This window comes from Serinus canaria, chromosome 6 (assembly GCF_022539315.1).
Source record: "Serinus canaria isolate serCan28SL12 chromosome 6, serCan2020, whole genome shotgun sequence".
Taxonomy (NCBI): Eukaryota; Metazoa; Chordata; class Aves; order Passeriformes; family Fringillidae; genus Serinus; species Serinus canaria.
The window spans coordinates 24368457-24388240 of NC_066320.1; the positions used below are offsets into that span (position 1 = coordinate 24368457).

Sequence of the window (19784 nt, forward strand, 5' to 3'; positions counted from 1 at the left end):
GCCCCAAACTCTAGTTCTCTGTCCCTGTCTCTGTGTTCTCACACTTTTTTACCTCCTTGGTGTCCCATTATCCACAACAAAAAGAAGGTGGGATTTTACAGAGTTTCATATTCTTCAAACTGTGATGGAACAAAGGAATTTTCTTGTTGCCAGATGATGCATGAGAATTACATTCAGTTGTTGCTCTACCACACTTACTGAATTACTTTTCTCTCTGAATTTCTCTCTGAATCAGGACACATCTGTGAAACTCTGCTATTAGAGTTACCCCCATGGTTTTTCTTTTGTGATTCCAGGAAGTAAAGTCTTATTATATACAAGAAAGACACACAGTGTTGTGGCCTTTATTTCAGTTCACTGCTTGGAAAGAAAAAAGTGTTTCCAACAGTTAACTAACACTTTTTGTTTAACAAACAAAGCAACAACAGCAAGTCTAATGAATATTACCTCTCAATTAAATTATGAGAGCACAAGGTGTGAAAAACCCTTCAGCAGCATAAAATTATTTTCAGGTATATTGTTTCACACATTTGAAAGCTTTTTTAGTTTGGTTATTTTTAGAGCAAATTTCTTTGAGGTAAAACTAGGCCTTTGTTGTTTATCATAAAGAAGCCAAAAAGCAAAAGTAGAGCTACATCTATCTAAATTTAATTTGCTTGTCCCCTTCTAACCAAAGATTTTATATATATATATATTTTTTTTAAATAAAACATTTTCTAAGGAGCTAAAAATTCACACACTGCTCTGGGATAACTTCATTAGACTCAACTTTGAAATCCCTTGGTCAGATTCTGCTCCCACACCCATGGCTGTAAACGTGCTGTAAATCCACTGAAGTGCCTGTTCATTTAACTCAATGTCAGAAAGCTGGTACTGGCCACCAGATTATTTATTTATGGATATCCCAACCCCATCGTCACTTAAAAGTAGATGTTTGTATTTCATGTTCTTGATTTTCTTGATTTTTAATAATTCATAGGACAACATCAAATATTGATGTTCCATCTATTAAAAATGCCATAAATAAATAAGCTACGTACACAGGCCTGACCAGAAACACCATGGTCAAGATATTCCACTTCTGTGCACCAGAAACTGTCTTCTGTTTGATGATGTATTCAGCTGTGCCTGGAAGGTTGTGGGTAGATTGCAGGCCTATAGATTGACTGCTGTACCATAAACATAAGATGACATTTCTCTTGTTTCTTGGTTAAAATAACCCAAGCAATCTCTGGAAGGGAATATGAATAACTTTACCTGGGTTTCATTGCAAAAAAAAAAAAAAAAAAAAAAAAAAAAAAAAAATTCTAGTGACCTTTTCTTACTGCCTTAGGTCTAAATGCTGTGTTTTGACTCACATCTTTGGCAAAAAGGAAATCAAAGAGCCATTAGATCACTGAGGATACTTGGATGTCCAATTCTGATCTGTTATTACTTTTTGAAATTACAAAGAGAAAGAAAAAAACCAAACACCTTAGTTAAAAGCAACCTTTTTGCATGCAGACTTTTTACACAAAATGATCCTCTTTTAAGAAGAAAGTTTATTTCAACTTTCAGTTCAGAAGTCACCTTTTCAAAAAAAAGCAAGGACTAATTATACACTCAGCACAAACATTTAGCCTAATAAGTGCTTTATTCTTTAAAGGGGTGTTAAGAAAATGGATCCACTCATAGTCCTGGTGGTTTATTGTTTAATTGTTTTACCTCCTGCAATCTGCCATAATCCAAAGGACCTGCCAGCCTCTACAGGAGCTTCTCCCTAAAACATGTTCATAAGCAGGGCTGGTCTCACACTTGTTAGAAGAGCTGTAGGATAAGGGAGATGCTGTTGTGTCAAGCATGTAGTCCCTGGGCTAGGAAACCTCTGCAGCAGTTGTCACCTGCTGGAAATGACTGTGAGACAGCTGTCACTGTGCCTGCCTCCAAGAGACAGGGATTTGAAGTGGGAAAAGCCCATCCCTGTGGGTTCCCAGCTGACTCAGACAGGGAGCCTGTCACACCCCACCACTGAGATCACCTGGGAGCCTGAACTGTTTGATCTTCTGCTGCTTTGGTTTAGGTCAAACACAGGCTGCTGGGGGAAACTTTGAGACTGCTGTGTCTCATTTGACCAAAAAAGGGTCAAAGGAGTCTCTGCTATTGCAGTGATTCTTTTGACTCTGAGGGCTTTGCTCCTGCAGTGGAGCTGTGTGCCCTCAGTGGTGTGCCCAGGCTGGGTCTGACAGTGCCTGTGGGAGGAAGGCACATGGGCACAGCTGAGGAGGGAGCAGGCTGGGAGCCCCATTCCCTACAGGAGGATCAGGCAGTCCCTCAGTGCTTGTGCCTATGATTGTTTTGATCTCTCTCTTGACTCTTCTTCCCTCCTGCCCTTCCTCTTTTATTAATGGAGCTGCTGGGCACTTACAAACACGCTTGACAAGTCTCAAAGAATCAATTTCTTATTAGCTCAATGCAGATAGGCAGCTGGTCCAAGCAGGGAGCCCACAGTGTGTCTTTCCATCCCTGTCCCCAAGGTGATCACGAACTGGGTCACCCCTGGAAGGCACATCTGCTAAAACACAGGCACATGAAAGAGCAGTGCCACAGGCTTTGGGGTGCCCTCAGTTTCCCTCTCAGTGGGCTGGCTCAACTCCAACAGTGGTGAGAGACTGTGGACTCTGGGATTTTCTCTTTGGCAAGTGCCTTCATGAGATAAGTTAACAAATCCATGAAATCTGGGCAGCTGGCTCTGTGGAGCTCCTTTGTGCCCTTTGATCTGTGCACCCGTGGCTCCGTGGTGATGCTTACAGCTGCTGACAGCCCATTTGCTGGGGTCTCTGTTCTTTGGTGTGCTTGGTCTTGGCATGAAAATTTCACAGCAGTTAATGAGATCCATTGGCCACAGCAATCCATCCCCTGTGCTTTGAGTGCTAATTAGTGTCAGACTGTCACAATAGCAAGATGAGTTGCAAAATAAAACCATCAAGTGCACTCTGATTCTGATTTATTACTTATTTTTCTGTCACTGTGACTGAACAATAATTTAAAAAAAAAATGTCAGTCTGGCCTCTTCTTGGCTTCATGTGTGGTGGTGATGATTTGCCTGTAATTAATGAGGTGCATTATCTAACTCCCTCACCTTGCAGTAGGAAGAAAAGTCCCCTTTTCACTCTTTCATTGTTTCCAAAGAGAGAGTCTCTGAAAGCCTTGGGAACACACAATCTTTCAGAGTGAATGGCCTAAAAGGCAGGCTCCATTCATGGTGCTGCACACTCCAGGGTCCTTTTGTTCCTCAATCTAATTAGATTTACTGTGGACTGCCTACCCACACCAGTCAACACTGCATCGATGTTTCAGGGCTGTGCAAAGCCAGTTGTGAGAGAGGTTCTGGACCTCACCCTTTTCCATCTGAGCCCCTTTCCACAGCTCTGTCCTTACAGCATTGAGTTCACTGCTGCAGTTTTCTAAGGTGGCACAAACTTTGCCGTGTTAAAGTTAACTTCTAAATAAACTATGCATCTGGAAAATCCTAGAGAATGGGGATTTATCACAGTTCTGCCTAGAAAAAGCTTGGTGACAGCAGTCTTGCTCTCTCAGATTTGAGATGCTAAGGCTGGGATCAGTCTTACATGGTCTATGCATTACAGTGCCAGACAATTTGTCTCCCAGAATATTCATCCTTCTCCAGCAGTAAATTTTTGCAAATGGCTCGATTCATATTTATTGTATTTTGTAGACTCTGTCTAGAGAGTAGCAACTGTGATTAGAGTAAGCAACCTACTATTAATAATGAAGCAGCAAAATAAGGGTTGGCATAAAACTCATGTATGTCCATTTGTCTGAGTGTGACTTGAATTATCCAGTAGCAGTGGGAGAAATACTTTCTTTAGTGGCACCTTTCTTTTTTCCTTTTTTTTCCTCTTTGCTTAGCAATATTTACGAGGTGATAAAGTTTTACAGATGTTGTAGGAGGGAAAACAAGAGTGATCCAGGTCAGGAGAAAATGGTGAATTACTTTTTAATATAATTGTCTAATCTCTCAGGTTCTTTCCAGTGGTTTTATGCTTAACACCATTGAATGATCCATGGTCTGGCTAACAATTATTCTTGCAATCAAAAACTGATTCTTTTACAGATCTGTCCACTTTACACCACTGGCTTTTGTACTCAACTCAGTAGGACAAGTCAGCAGGGCACTTTCTGACACAACAGCTTAACATGATCCTGAGTATGGGGTTTCAGCTGCAATACATTTAAAATAAAGCAATAATAAATGTCCTATAAAACACTCTTTCAAAGCAGACCTATTAGCCTGTTCAGACCTATTTCAAAAGGAAGCTTTTGACTTCCCTGTGGCCTTCAAAAATCAAAACTAATGATACTAATTTTATTTTTTCTTTTACTTGTAATGATTTAATTTGGTGTGGAGCCTTTCAACATGGGTATAACTGGACATTTTGTTGGAGAGTTTGCCTTTTTCTGTTATCTGCATTGGGTCATTGGCTGTGATTTAGAGCAGTGACAGAGACCATGACAGCTTCCCCAGCTGTTGCTTTTTTGCAGTTTACTGGTTTCTTCTTGCTTTGCAAATAGGTCAGTTCTCAGTCATGCACCAGCAGGCTGTCAGCAGTAGCAAAGGCTCTGTTGAGCTTCTCAACTATGGAGGCAGCTGAGAAAACTTCTCTGAAATGAATGAGAACAGCAGAGTGGAAGACCCTCAGACTCATCAAACTGTTTCCACCTTGCTCCCATTCCCCCCTTTGGTCCCATCCAGCTCCTTTAGGGTCTCTTTGTGGATTGGTGTTTTTTTCCACTTCAGATCTGATCTTGGATGGACTTTTTGGGGTTTTTATTACAGATTATTTGGGGGTGCTGTTTGCTTGTTTGTTTCCTATTTATTTTTTCCCTGCAGAGGTAACATTCTGTCCATCTCACACAACAAGTCCACAGCTGGAAGTGCCAGTGTGTCCACAAGCTTTTCTTTAATATGTTGTTTTTCTTCTGCTGCTGCCAGGGTAGCAACTAAAGCAGAGAAAGGTTTGGGAATCTGGAAGCTCTGTTGCTCACCAGTTTCTGTCCCTGCTTTAAGAGAGTTTTATTGATTTAAGGACCTAAATGCCTTGTTCTGTTCCATAAGTTTTCCTTGAACACAAAATTCTTCAGGAAAGTTTCCTGAAGCTTATTGTCTCCTGCAGGAATTGGCTTCTGATGTGATGTCTTTTGTTTTCTTTTATAAAATATTTTTTGCATAAATAAATAGGATAAATGGGTATAAAGCTGAACAGAGAAGAAAGAGTAGAGTAATTGTATTAATTGGAGTAATTGTAGAAGAGGCAGTTTGGAAGTTGAATGTAATCAGTGAGATCAGACAGTTTTTATAAAACCTGGTGTAAATAAAGTTTAAATTGGTTATAGTTTTTATTTTTTTAAAAATTTCTTTCCTATTAGCCTTAGAAAACTGACACCAAAAAGTTCATTCAGGATCCTTTAGCATGGTCAGGCCATGAAATAGGAGCTTTTGGGTCCCCTCTCTTATTTGATCTACAGATTCATGAACTTTCAACTGCATTTTGCTTTTGTGCAGCCCCTTGTGATCCTGAATCTAAAGGTCTCACTGGATAGCTAGCTGTTTAATTTAGGGGGATTTTGCTCCCTCAAGTGCTCCTCTGAATCACAGAATTGTTTAGGCTGGAAAAGATCTCCAAGATCATCAAGCCCAACCACCAACCCAGCAGTGCTGAGTTCACCTACAAACCATGGCCCTAAGGGGCACCTCTGCATGACCTCCAAGGACTTCTGGGTGTGGGGACCCAACCTTGTCCCCAGGCAGCCTCTCCCAACACCTGACAATCCTTCTAGTGAAGAAATCATGATGACAAAATGGGAAGTGAATGACTGAAAGTCCATGCTTTTCTTTTTGTGTGATTTGAAACACATTTTAAATGAAGGCCTGGTCACCCTGCAGTCTGTAAGAGTGAGTTATTTTGTATATTTCACATTCAGAGCTTCAGGCTACATGACAGGTGTAGAACAAGCAATCTTGTAGAGGACATCTGTGCAAAACCATGGCTTTGCTGAAATTGTACTAATTTTTTTTCATAAGTAGGTCATAGTAAAGAGCAGTCCAATATGAGAGTCTTTGTTCATTTAAATGTCTAAAAACCAATCTAACTAATTAAAAGAACGAGAGCATACAAGAAAAATCCCACATGATAGAATAAACAGCATTTGAAAGAAGGCAGTTTGTTTTCTAATATGTGCTTTACTTTTTTATCAGTTATAGCCCCCAAAACTGTATGCCTTTGAGTTAATTTAGTTTTTTAAGAACATAACTTGCTTTGTTAATTTGGCATGGACTTAGCCTGTTTACATAAAACACCCCAGCAAAAGAGAATGGCAGTTTCCCTTGTAAAGACAGAGTTCTTTTCAGTTAATTATATGCAAATCAGCTTTGTTAACAAACACCTAAATAACTCTGCCTTGTCTTCATTAGCCTGGGAGATGCAGAACATTTCTCAAGGAACTAGACAAAGAATATTAATCAAAGCAGCTTGTAAGTTTTAATGAGCTTATTAATTGTTGACCTCTGTATTTCCAAGAAGTGGTATTAAAACTGGAAGATAACTGAGATATTTTTGTGCAGAAATATTGTGCAGATATGTATGGGAAAAGCATTCATGGCCAAATTTGGGTCATGCAAAATAAAACCTTAATCTATCTGCTAGCATATTGATAACTCATGTTTTTCTAAAAAAAATATATGCCAGCTAATGAGAGTTTAGGGATAAACATTCTTCTTGCACTAAAAGAGCATTCAGTGTTGTAGAGGAAGGTGAGAAAAAGTGGAATAAAGCTCAGTTTTGTTGTTTCCCAGAGCAGGTTTTTTAACTTTCCAAACCAGTAGTGATGAGTTCTGGATTTGCTTCCTAAATGGACCTCCTGAATGTCAGGTGATTCCAGCTCCTACTTTAGGGTTTGAGCAAGTTGTAAAGTAAAAATAATGCAAAATGCAAACACAAAGTGAACACGGAGGCAAGGCTGGGAAAGGTCCCTGTCCTCCGTGGGCACTGACCCGGTCACAGCCTGCACTTCAGCCCCATTAAGGATAATTGGGAGGTGAAACCCAGCCTGGGGAGTCTGGTGGTGGAGTTCATCCCTGCCTGCCCTGAGGGCAGCCTTCAAGTCTGACCCTCAGCAGAGATCAGCCCTCACTGCCATCCATCCCTGCTAAACAGAGGAATGCTGTGCTTCCCATGGCTAATCCCAGAAATGTGATGAAACCTGAAACCCAGCTCTGGCAAGAGCCTCTCATGCTGTGTGCAGGAACAGGCTTTAGTGTAATTAATCCTCTAATTAATTTCTAATAGCTGTCTAGCCATGTGTCAATAAGCAAGGAAGATGCCTGACAATAAAAACATCTGTCAGAGTCGGTAACGTGCAGTGTTGCTTCAGAGAGAGACAGACAGGAAGGGAGGGAAAACAAGGAGAACAAGGCAAACCATGGACTGGAATTAAGTGGAGTCTAAGCAGGAAAGACAGATTCTGAGTTGCCAGCTGATCTTTCCTAATTTGATTTGATCATTTCCACTCCTGAAGGATGAATGAATTACCTGGGTAGGAGACCAATAGCTGATGATTGGTTTCTGAGTTGCTCTGAGTTGCTCTGGTCTCCAGCTCTGACCCTTCCATGGCAACAAGAGATGATGGTGACTATTAATTTTGTGCCACTGCTGTCCACATGAAGCCATTGCAAATCCCTGTAGATTGACACATCCAAGAGGCTGTACCTGTGTGGTGAGGGACAAAGCTGGCAAACAAAAACACTGGAAACTAGACTGTACCTCATTTGGTGCAGAAACAAACTTCAGAAAAACTTGAGAAACATGAGAAAATATTCTATCATCCTATAATCTGTACCAGAACCTTTTCACCAAATTTTTTCAGAGGCTGGAAAGAAATTAGGATTATGCAGTTCTTATGTCTATTTTTCATTTTTGATGAGAGATAGCTGAGTAATAAATATTTTTATGAGATCTACTAGGTTCATTACAGATGAAAAAAAACCAAAAAGCAAACCACTGAAGAGAGTTTTTTCGGAGATATTTCTAATTCCTGGAACATTAGAGACCCAGGAAACATCAAATGGCCATCTGTCCAGAGATCACATGGTTTAGAGAGAACAGAGCTGCAACTCAACCCAATTCTTTAATTAGTCTTTGTCTTCTCTATTCCAGTTCTATTGGGTTTTAGATATCTCCTTGAATTTTTGAGCCAAATAGTGATAAAAAGTGCAACCCATCCCAGTTTCAAATCTGCAAAATGCTCATGGCAATAATTCTGAGTGACATAAAGTAGAGTATTTGCATGTGGTGGGGGCAGCTTTGGGAGGAGTTTTTGCTTTGTTTTGTTTTGTTTTGCTTTGTTTTGATTTTTTTCCCCTGTGAAAAAACATTCTGCTCTGAACCAGTTACAAACTCTCTGGAATCTGTAAAAGGGTAATTCAGTCTCCTCTTTTCCATTTTAAATCTCTTCAATCAGCTCTTTCTTCCTACCATCATTGCTGACATTGATTTATTTGAATTAAGATTCTTGTGTTCAAGTACCATAATTAGCCCCTGTAGCTACTAATTCTCAGCCCTTTGGATTATAGATAGAATTAAAATCCATGTGGCCCAGTTCAGAAGCAATTTGCTCACCTGCAAACTGGAAGAGAATGAATTCCACATTGTCTAGTGAGGCATACTTGGGGCCAGGAAAATGTTTCAATGCCTGTCTCACTGAATCTTTGGAACTGTGTTTTTTTGAATGGGTTCATGTATTTTCTTTCTGATGTTATTTTCTACAAATCTTCCTTTGACCTTCTTTAACAGCAGGAAATTAACCAGAAAACAGCTCTTCCCATAAGGCCCCAAAGGGCTCTAATATAGATCCATTACTCAGAAGTGGCTGAATAAGTTTCCAAAAATGTGCTTTTAAAATTGAGTTGTTAAGCGTGCTGTTATCCTTGGAAGTAAAGAACATGAATAATACAAGTTACCTTGGGTAGTTGTTTGCTACCCTGGGTCAGTTTGACCATTCTTCACTCCAGATCTACAGAGGGGCTGAGATCGCATCACACGCCAGATTTCCCTGCTTCCAGTCCTTGCCTTAGGGAATTGCAGTTTCATGCATCCATGCAGCTGCCTGAAGGGTCCTGAGAAGGGTGGTCCCTACTCTTTTGCTGGAGCAGTGTTGGTCTGAACCACATCAGCCAAATCCAAACCAGAATGCACACTGTTATGCTGTGCATAAGGAACACACAGCATTTGATGGAAAAGGATGATAGGGATGTATCTGCATGTCTGCTTTTGTTCCTTCTCTGGGATATTTTTACAGCTCAATATCCTGGCTCCACCAGTTACTTTTGTCTTTTTTTTTTTTTTTTTATTTTGCTTCCAAAAGCCAAGAGATAACACCTAGAATGACACATTCAAATAAAGAGCCTGGAGAGCAATGCCTTGCCTGGTGGGAAAGTCCAGGGTTTGAGATGAGACCTTTTCAAAACAGATATGAATACAGTGCCTCACCTGCTCTGTAAGGAAAAGCCATTTAAAGGCAGCATGGGGAAATATGTACCTCAAGCTCCTCGTACTCACACACACAGAGTTTACTGTAAAATCTGAACTAAATTGTTGTTGGGCTTTGTAAACATGGAATTCAGCACTGTTACATCCGAGTCTTGCATAAAATGCTTGCAAAAGGCTCCAGCAGCCTTCAGGGAGAAGGCTGTATGCATTATAAATGGCTAATGCTTCATGGGATAGAAATTCAGTGAAGCGGGAAAGTGCTTGTTCAATTACTTTTTTGTAGGTTTTTTGTTTGGGATTCTTTTCCACTGTTTTTTTTTTTTCCTCTTTCTCTCTGCCTGTGAGGCTCTGGGTGCCCACTCTTGCCAGGGACTAAGGAAACTGGAGTTTGCTGAACCAGAACCTGTTTCAGACCTTAAACATTTACATTCAGTGTTGCCAGCATTTGGGATGCATTTTTTTCTTTAGTTGTGCAGGTAGGATGAGTATTGCACCTTCAGATATCTTTTTCCAGACCACTGACTCTACTTAAAAGAGATAAGAAGCCCTGTAATATTGATTGGGTTTAAGAAAGCATCAAATAACCTTTCGCCTCTATCTGATCAGCTTTCTGTATCAAAATATGAACATGAAAATAAGAGCATTAAACACTGAGCCTTTCCCTCCATGCTCAGGAAAGCTTATATACACTAAAGAACATTCTGTATCACAGAAAGCAGCTGTGTTTGAGGCCTGGGATTAAACATCATTTGGGAATATTTGAATCCAGGACAGATATTTTTTGCTTCTTTCAGTGTATAGAGATCTGATTTTCTGATTCAGCTGAGGAGAAAGACTCCAGTTTTTCTTTAAACACAGTAATGTTTAAAGAAAAGCAGTAGAGAAAGCTTCTCTGATTTACATGTTTCAGTGTGTTTTTTCAAGGTACGTGATAAACTGAAATTAATTGGAAAATTTATTCAGGCAAGACTAAAGTGCCTGTGCTGCTTATATGCCAGGTCCATCCTGAAGCCTTGGGTCTTTTATTAAAGTGAGTAAATTCAAAGTATAAATATTACACATATAGATAGAATATCTCACATTTTAAATTGAGAAGCTGTCCATCCCAGGGAGTCAACAGGCATAGGGTAGCCTGGGCTTTAATTCAACTGGAGTCCTTTTGGTGTGAGAGCAGTTCAGTGCTTGGCAGGGAAGAGAAAACCATGGCCTTAGCCAAGTGGGGAAGAAGGAAGGGACTGAGATTTTTTCTATGTAAATGGTCAAGTCTGCAAGGACACATGGGTTTAAAATATATTTGAATAGTCATGGGTGACAAACTCATAGCTATTCAATTTATTCAATATTTCTCACCCAATAGCCATGGGTGAGAAACCAGGAGACCTTCTTTTCTTGGGAAAGATGGAAATCAGTTCCCTGGGAGGGCTGGAAATCACCATCATTACACCGTGATGCTTGTGTTGATAATTATAAAAAACACATTACATAGAGTTGATTCTTGCTTTCTGAAGCTGATTGGGTGAGGTAATAATCCCTAGGTCTCTTTTCACTCTATTTTCTATACTTTTCAAAATTATGATACAGAAAATGACTAATTTTCTCACAGCTAAATGTGAGTCCACATTCACAGGCAAACAGACATGAAGTGTGTGAACACAATGCCTGTAGTGCTAATTTTCAGAAGTTTAGAATGGAAGAAAAAGTAAAGCATCCTTCAAGATAATGATCAAGTTAGCCTGTCTCTTCCAAAAAGCAACTTAGTGTCCTGCAGTAAAAAACTATTGATGGGAGGAAGTACTAATAAAGGAACAGAAACCTTGGGGCTATTCAAAGGAACTAAAGAACCATGGTCAGTCCTACTTTCACTCTGTCTATATTGAAAATTAACACACTGAAGGAAAGGGTAGAAAAACCTTATCTGTCACATCTGCGTGCATTTCTTTTCGAGTGAATGTCCAGAGCTGCAACTGTCCCTGGGGCTGGGGTGGTGTATCAGAGGACACAGCCCATCTCTATGCTCCTGGTCTCTTCCTTAGTTTTTCTCCATCAAATCTGGTGTAGCACTGAAGCCATCCATCTCATCACCCCCATCTCATCACCCCATCTCATCACCCCCATCTCAGCACCCCCAGCGCATCACCCCCAGCGCAGCACCCCCCATCGCAGCACCCCCCATCGCAGCACCCCCAGCGCAGCACCGCCAGCGCAACACCCATCGCAGCACCCCCAGCGCAGCACCCCAGCGCAGCACCCCAGCGAAGCACACAGCACCCAGCGCAAGCCATCACCCCCATCGTCATCACCCCCAGGCGCACCAGCGAGCCCCCAGCGCAGCACCCCCAGCGCAGCACCCCCCAGCGCAGCACCCCAGCGCATCACCCCCAGCTCAGCACCCCATCGCACAACCCCCACTCAGCACCCCCAGCGCAGCACCCGCCAGGCATCACACCCCCCAGCGCAGCACCCCCGATCTCATCACCCCCAGCTCAGCACCCAGCTCATCACCCCATCCAACACCCCAATCGCATCACCCCATCGCATCACCCCCCATCTCAGCACCCCCATCGCATCACACCCATCTCATCACCCCCATCTCATCACCCCCATCTCATCACACCCCCATCTCATCACCCACCCACTGCATCACCCATCTCATCACCCCCATCACTCCACCCCCACTGCATCACCCCCACCTCACCACCCACCCAGAGCATCACCCATCCCTCTCCTCGCCTGCCTGACCTGGTGCAGCGCCTGCTGCCATAGCTGCGTCTGCAGAGACCCCTCGTGGAGATGCAGCAGATACCAGGAGAGTGAACTGCCTTTTTTTTTCTTTATTTCAGGTGTGTAGAAAGGTCCTTCACGACCTTTCTCCCCAGGGAGAGAGCAGTCCCCCAGGAATTATGCAGTGGGATCCTGTAGGTGGGGCATTGCTGAATTTTCTAGATGCATCATAAAAAAACACCCATGCAAAAATGTGTTATGAAGGGAATTCATATTCTGCTCTCTCTCACAATTAATTTTCTTTTTTTATGTTGGTCTGGGGGGCTCTTGGGGTGGGTTTTCTTTGTTTTGTTTTTTTTTTTTTTTTTTTTTTTGTGTGTGGTTTTTTTGTGGTTTTTTTGTTTGTTTGTTTGTTTTGTTTTGTTTGTTTGTTTTTCCTTTTCTTTTGTCTCTGGTGACAATGAAGCCCCAAGGGGAGCATGACAAGGCACGTGGTTCTGCATTCTATAATACAGGCATGATTTCCAGCATTTCCCATCACTGCACCTTCCTCAGTCTGGTAGCTTTAATCTTGCTGGTTTGGAAGTAGGACACAAAGAGCAGAGTTCTGCAACTCATGGAAGGTTTGATGCCTTCTTTGATCTTTTACCTGTTTGCAATCAGAAGGAGCTGCAGAAAGCTCAGCACTGACTCCATAGAGTAATAAAGATCCAAAGGACTTTAGGATCTCCTTCCAAACTCTTGCCCAAAGTATCTGAAGTTCTCACTCAATAATTTCCTTTCCTGCTAAATTTTCTCTGCAGTGTAAGGTCTGAGCAGATTCTAATACTGTCTTCTTTTTCTATTGAATCACTCTCGAAAGGAATATTTGAATCTAAGGGACAGGCAATTTTATCTGCATCTAAGGGAAGCCCTCTCTTTCCCACCTGAATCATGGAGTCTGAGCCTGATGTAAACCCACAAACTGCCAGCTTAATGATGCATTTTTTCAGCTAAGGACCAGTGCTCTTTGTGTGCTTTTTCTTCACTATCAGTCTTTTCCTATGCCCTCTTTGCATGAGTGTGTAGAACCTTGATTTTTATGAAATCTGCCTTTGCAGTAGTTGTAGAATCCATTGGCTTAAAACAAAACAAAACAAAATAAAAATAAATCAAAAAACCCCAAAACAAAACAAAACAAAAAAAATAACCCAGTTCAGGGCAGCAGTTCCAAGCCTGATGTATGCAGGGCCGAGGTTCACATGTGGGAACTCCAGAGCATTATCAGCACCCTTTTTACAGCCTTTGGTATAGCATCAGCTCCTTCCCAGCTAAAGAAACTAGGTTTATTAGCACAGCACGTTTGTGCCCCTGCTTACCTTCCTGCTTGGACCAATTTTTATCAGATGATGAGAGCAGATGGTAATATCTTAAATATATTGATTTTTTTTTTCTTGTTAAATAGTACAAGCAGCCACAAAGGATACAGAAAATTCCTCTCAAGATGTGAGTCACAGACAATCCAACTGCAACAGTTCTATCAAATCATAGGAACTCATCTGTAAAACCTTTGGTGTTTTATTTGTTCTCTGTTCCTTTGCATGAGGAAAATAGACTTTACCAAACCTACAGAGCCTTAATGAGGAAAGTCCAAATAAACTCTCCTTGTAAACTATGTAAACATCACATTCTTTGCTCCTCTCTCTTGGCAATTGAAATGTGTGCATGCAGAGTTTCCAGAGGAAATTTCAGAGAGCTGATGCAGATGGATACCTGTATAGATATTCAGGTCTTGGAATATGAGTAACTCTCACCATCTCACAGTGATGTCATAAAGCCTGTCAGAATACTATGAGAGAAAGCAGAAATAGCTCTGTTAATTTTTTTTCTCCCTAATCTTATTCTGAATGCCCTGTTTGGTTGCAGTGCAGTTAAATACAATGGGAGTTGTGAAAGATGAGCAAATCTGAATTTCAGCCCTTACACTTCTGAAATAATCAAATAATAATAATAAAAAAAATTACTGTGGGTGTGACATTCAAAAATCAAAACTAGAAATATAAATATCTCCTCTGAAAGATTGCTAAGCTTTAACTAATATCAGACTCCCACCGTGGGTCCTCAGTAAAAGGTAACATGAAAATCTGTGCTTCTGTCTCTTGTCTAGAGTTGCAATAGTTGCATATTTTCATTTCCTTCTTTTGTCTTCTACCTCTTGACTTGGAGCTCAAGAAGAAGGTTCTGTATGGAATTTATTGGCAATTATAAGAGGTGAAAGTTTTTTAATTAGCTATTAAAATGCATACTAATGTCAGAGCTTTAGAGAATGTGCTCATGTGATGTGTTAATTCAATTTTAATGTGGAAAATTAAGGAGGGGGGGTTTATTTAAAAAAAAAAGGGGGCAATGGAGCATTGCCTAATGAGTTGGCTGGATCTGCTTGGTCATCATGTCATTTCACCTTTCATGTTCCCAGACTCCTTTCACAAGGCTTAATCTAAGTGAGAAGAGTTGCAGGTGCACTGCCCTCATCATGCCAAGGTCTTTATTCCCAGCCTTTATTCCCAATATTCAGACTTCAGCCCTGAATATTGCAGGCCAGGTTACAGGAGCTTCTCACCTGAGGTTTGTTCTTACCCAGGTGCCACTAAGCTGTGTGTGATGAGGAAGAAGTGAAAAAACCAACCCAGATTTTGTCAGAGGTGTCAGTAACAGCCAGAAAAAGATGAAGATTGATGCAAACATTATCCCTTGCTTGAATGCTTCAGCCTGCAGTGTGCATCTCTTCCCTCTGAGCTTTCTCTGTGATCCTGATAATGATTTCAGTAACAGCAGAGGGTTCTTTGCATTTTCTTAACATCATCTAGCTCCACTTCCAAGATTGGCTACTTCAGCTATTTTTCTTTTTTCTTTCTTTCTGGGCTTTAGAAATTATCCCTATAGAGCAACCAATGAACTTTTGTTGTCTTCACACTCCAGTGAAGTTGAGAGTCCCACATAGACCAGTGTGAGCCACGGGCCACAGTGGAGTCTGTCCTTAGGTGAGCCTGCCCTGGTTGATGCCACAAGCAGTTCTTTCCATGTGGAAGTAGCTCTTTGGAAGAAAGAAAATTCCTTCAAGAGCTGGATCCAGCAAATCATGAACAAATAATGTAACTGTGATTGTTGCTTAATGTTATCCAAGGAGAATGATGGGATGGATTTACAGCATAAACTTTGTTTGATTATGTTGGTAATGACATTTAAAATTCCTTTACCCATCAGTATTGCGAGAAAAACACTCTAAAATATTTCAGTAGCATGAAAAAAAAAAAAAAAAAACCAACCAGAATGTACAGATCTTACAACAGAATGAATCCCAGTGCTACAGAATTAGTGGTTTGATTATTAGATTTCCTTCATTTTAACTCATGCCCCACTCCCCCTCCCAGGGATGCATCCATTGTCAATTGTCAATATTAACATGGTTTCAGCTGAAGTGATGCAGCTGTGCAAGAGGATTATGGCCTTGTCAACAGACCTGCAATTTGCACTCTCATTCCCATGCACTAAAACCTCAGGGATTTAATTTTCATGTGATTCTATCAATTGAAGGGGTCAAAGAGTAATCTCCAATTTGTGTCTCCCGTGCCTGCTTCAGGGGCCTGTGCATTGTAGAGAGTAGAGTGGGGAGTAAATAAATAAAGCACCTGGTGAAAAGTGCATGAGATTCTTCTCAGAGTTCCTTGTTTTGTTGGTTTTTTGTGTTGTTTCTTGTAACTGGGAGATACTGATCATGTCCAGAGAGCTAAGCTTTCTGTTTCCTTCAGAACCATAAGTGGTATGGTAATAACTATATATTTAGATTGGCCTTGTGTGAAAAATTATGTCAAGTGAGAAAATCGTTTTCTTCCTCAACACAAAGGCTAAGTTACCCTCAGTGCCTTTAAATCTTTTCTTTGCTATAGGAAAGATGCAGGCCATAAAAGTTTAGGTTCTGCAGCTCTAATTGCTCATGCTGTGTTCTCCCCCCTTCTTACATGTTTAAGTTGAGTCACAAAGAGTCTGTTCCCGGTAATGGAGGAGCTGAAGGGAAATCCAGCGATTCAGAGGTCGTTCCTGTTCTCACAAGCTGATTGCTGAACTAAGCTATTAGCCTGCAGAACTGGAGGCCTCTGCAGGAAATGGTGTTTTTGTGACAGAAGGATGTTCCTGCACCCCTGCTACCTCCAGCTATGATAATGTCCCTCCACTGTCTCCTTCCCAAACCAGACTTTGCCATTTGGGGTAATGGCAGAACCTAATTTCTCTTTCACCTTGAGTTTCAGTGATATGTCTTCATTCCTGCTGCTCTTTACATGTACTTTGCTGCTCAGCTCCACGCCAGCAATATCTGCATTTCTGCTTTGATCAGGGCTTTGCATTATGCTTTCCCCAGTAATAGCTGTGTATCTATCAGTATCCTGGTGAACAATGTGACTCATTGCTTCTGTGTTGGTTTTTTTTTCAGCCTCCTACTTGGTTTATGTGTTATTGTCTTATTTTGATAGTGATTTGAAGAAAAAGGAAAACTTCTTTTTTTAAGTGAAAAATATCCATGTGACTCTTAATTGTGTTAGAGAATGATAATGTGAGACAGAGACTGTGAAGCTGGAGAAGATGGAATTTTTTCCAGCAGTCCTCAGTTTCTAATATAGTTCATTAAAGCAGTCTTGGTGCAGGACCTAAAATAAATAAATTCTGTGCAATAAAAATATTTGTGCTTTTAAAAGAATCATTGCTGTAGAAAAATGTTGCTGTAACTGTGAAAGTGAGACAAGTGTTAGCTGTGTCTCTCTCTTGGAGTCAAAGCAATGGACTGAATTTGACTTCAAAGGGTCAAAACAGGAATAGCCACATGATTTTCCACATGCTGATAGCATTCCAAGTAGGAGAGTTTGATTTGGACCAGTGGTTACTGTGTCCCTAGTATGAGTTAAACTTGGAGCATCGCAGAATAAACTAGGACATAGCTAGTTTATTTCAGTAAATAAAAAAAAAATTGCCTTTGCAGATTTCTTCTGTGGAAACAGAAGATCTTAATGATCCAGGTGTATTCCACTCATCTTGCTCTGGGAAAGGAGGAGGAGGAAGGAATAGAATATTTGTCTTCTTTGGGCTGGAGAAGACTGTAGCTGTAGGTCTTGTCTGATAGAGACAGGGATATAGATGAGATAGAAGGTCCTGTGGCACCTTCCTTTCTGCTAAAATAGAGCCACAGCCTCATTTCGACTTTGAGAAAATGCATCTTGTTCTGTTTCTAGATCTAAAATTGTGGAGCTCTTGGAGTCAGTGGAGGTCCTGGCCCATCTGTTCAACTCTCCTATTTCTTCAGTGGAGTAAGAAAGAATGGAAAAGAAAACCTGGGATATTTGTTCCTTGCTTGTGCTGCCCTGCTCTTGGGACAGAGTGGACTGAGATGGCATTCTTGAAGCTTGGGACTGTTTTGGCTCCCCAATATCAGAGACAGCTAGGGCTAAGAACATTCTTGAGCTCTTCTTTAGGAAGAGATTCCCATAGCTCACTGAGGAGATGCAAAGTGAGTGCACAGTCCCTGAAAAATATTTAGCAAACTATATTCAAAGACTGGAAAATTAAAAAGATCTTTCTTTATCTTTTCCTCCAACCTTAGCCTTAACTTGGAAATAAATAACCCCAGACCACATTTTTAGAAATAGTTTCAATGTCTTTTTTGCTTTTTTACATTCTGAGTCACATCTTCACAAAAATAAATTCTGTCATGTCATTCTAAGCTACTCTAGTAGCTTATCTTATTTAATGCTGCTCCATCAAGGTTGCCACATGAACATAATCTTGTAAATGAAGGAACCAATGCAAACACGATCAGTGTCAGACTCTGACATACATTATGTGCTTTTCTGATCATCCTTACTTCATGGAGATCAAAGGCTGGAATATACTATCAGATTAGCAAGGACCATTAACTTTTTTATTCATTTATTTATTTATTTATTTACAGAGATCAGGACAAACTGAAAGATTGCTTTAAAAATAGCTGTAAAAGTAATGTAATTTGAGTATACTTTTTTGGTTGGCATTTAGAGTTTGGGTACCCCATTATGAAATGCCAAGGCAGGAATCTCAAGACATGGGAACTGTCCAACACAAAGACTGTTTACTCTTAATCAAAATATTTTTCCTTACTTGCAAGAGAGAACTGATCAGCCCAGCCATCCCCCTGTAACCTGATGTTACAGCTCCTGGCTTGCTGCAGGCTATGGAAGTTTGCTTGGGGCACTCCCCCACATACTGGAAATGAATATATTTGGAATATTTGGCTATATGCACACTGGTAATTAAAATAAATTTCTTGCAGTTGTATATGCAAGAAAACTGCATATATTTTGCACAAGTAATGGCAAGAAAATATTTTTTCAGCACAGGTTAGAGAGGTACTGTGAGCTGTTTCTGTAAAGAAACAGAGCTGCTGACTTGTGTTGGCTTTCTCTTCTTGCTTTCTTTTCTAGCAGAAATATCATGCATGCTAAGAGAGTTTGTTAGGATCACTTTCTTTGGAAAACTTTTAAATTCAGATAAATCCTTAGAGATGCATCAAAACTAGATACTGTGGAATTTACAGCTTTTCATGAAATCAAATGAATTCATTATAATACAAAATTTATACAATATCTGAGATGCTCAAAACCCTGTACAGACATTAACTCATTAAATGTGACAATAGTTGCAAGCTGCCACAGGTTTGATTTGTAGAACTCGAAGCCACACTCAGTTTAATCCTAAATAGATTAGAATTTCAATTTCCTTCCTTTGTGGAAAATATTTTGTGTGTGTGTATCTTTGGTGTGGGAATGATACAAATGGCACATGATTGTGTGTGAGAAATATTACCAAATGTTAGTGCATTATGAGAGGGAAAGCTCTAAAAATAAAATCCATGGCTGTTTATTTCCACATTAGCACACAGCTGTTGGAAGGCCACAACATAAAAAAGCACAGAAGTCTCTCTTGGCTCATTTTCTGTGACTGTACCAGAGGAATAAGTCAAAGCACCACGTTCCTGAACCATCCATAGCTGGTTTTGTGGAAGGAGCTGATTTATAGTTGGCTTTTTAAGTTCAAGTGGTTGAAAAATCTAAAAATCAGAAGTCCAAGATATGACCCCAGGACCTGTTCTTAAAAAATGCATAATTTGGGAATAAGCCTTGGATGAGCTGTCTCAGTTAATTGTATGTGTGATCACAGTACAGATATCTCCATCTGATCTAGTCTCCTCAGACCCACTGGTAGGCAGTGAAATTAGATAATGGCTCCTCTGGAACCTTGCACAGCTTCATCTGCCTCTTGGAAAAATTTGCAGGATTTGTTTGTTTGTTGTTTGTTTGTTTGTTAAGTTTTTTTGTTTGCTTTGGGGATTTTTTGTCACATGCAATAATCATCACATATGGACCACTTTGTGAAGCACATCCCTAAGATCCTTCCCTTCCTGTTAAATGAGTGTTAGTTTAATTTTTCAACCTTTAATTCTTTCTTCTCTTTCTT

At 40.5% G+C, this 19784-nt stretch overlaps 2 protein-coding genes across 2 annotated transcripts in view; both read left to right on the forward strand.

Moving 5' to 3' along the window:
• The window catches only part of SMC3 (structural maintenance of chromosomes 3), a 1169611-nt gene that overhangs the window by 134008 nt on the left and 1015819 nt on the right, over positions 1-19784 (forward strand). The window lies entirely within an intron of this gene.
• Positions 11389-12283, forward strand: LOC127059740 (uncharacterized). Its single transcript, XM_050975968.1, has 2 exons — positions 11389-11445; positions 11579-12283. The coding sequence occupies exons 1-2, from the start codon at positions 11389-11391 to the stop codon at positions 12281-12283; spliced, it is 762 nt and encodes a 253-aa protein (XP_050831925.1).

Excerpts from the sequence above, each read along its gene's own strand:
- LOC127059740 (XM_050975968.1), top strand. The coding sequence starts at position 11,389 with ATGGTCAGTCCTACTTTCACTCTGTCTATATTGAAAATTAACACACTG. Across the intron at positions 11,446-11,578 it reads TTAACACACTGAAGGAAAGG|TTTTTCTCCATCAAATCTGG; the intron begins GTAGAAAAACCT and ends TCTCTTCCTTAG.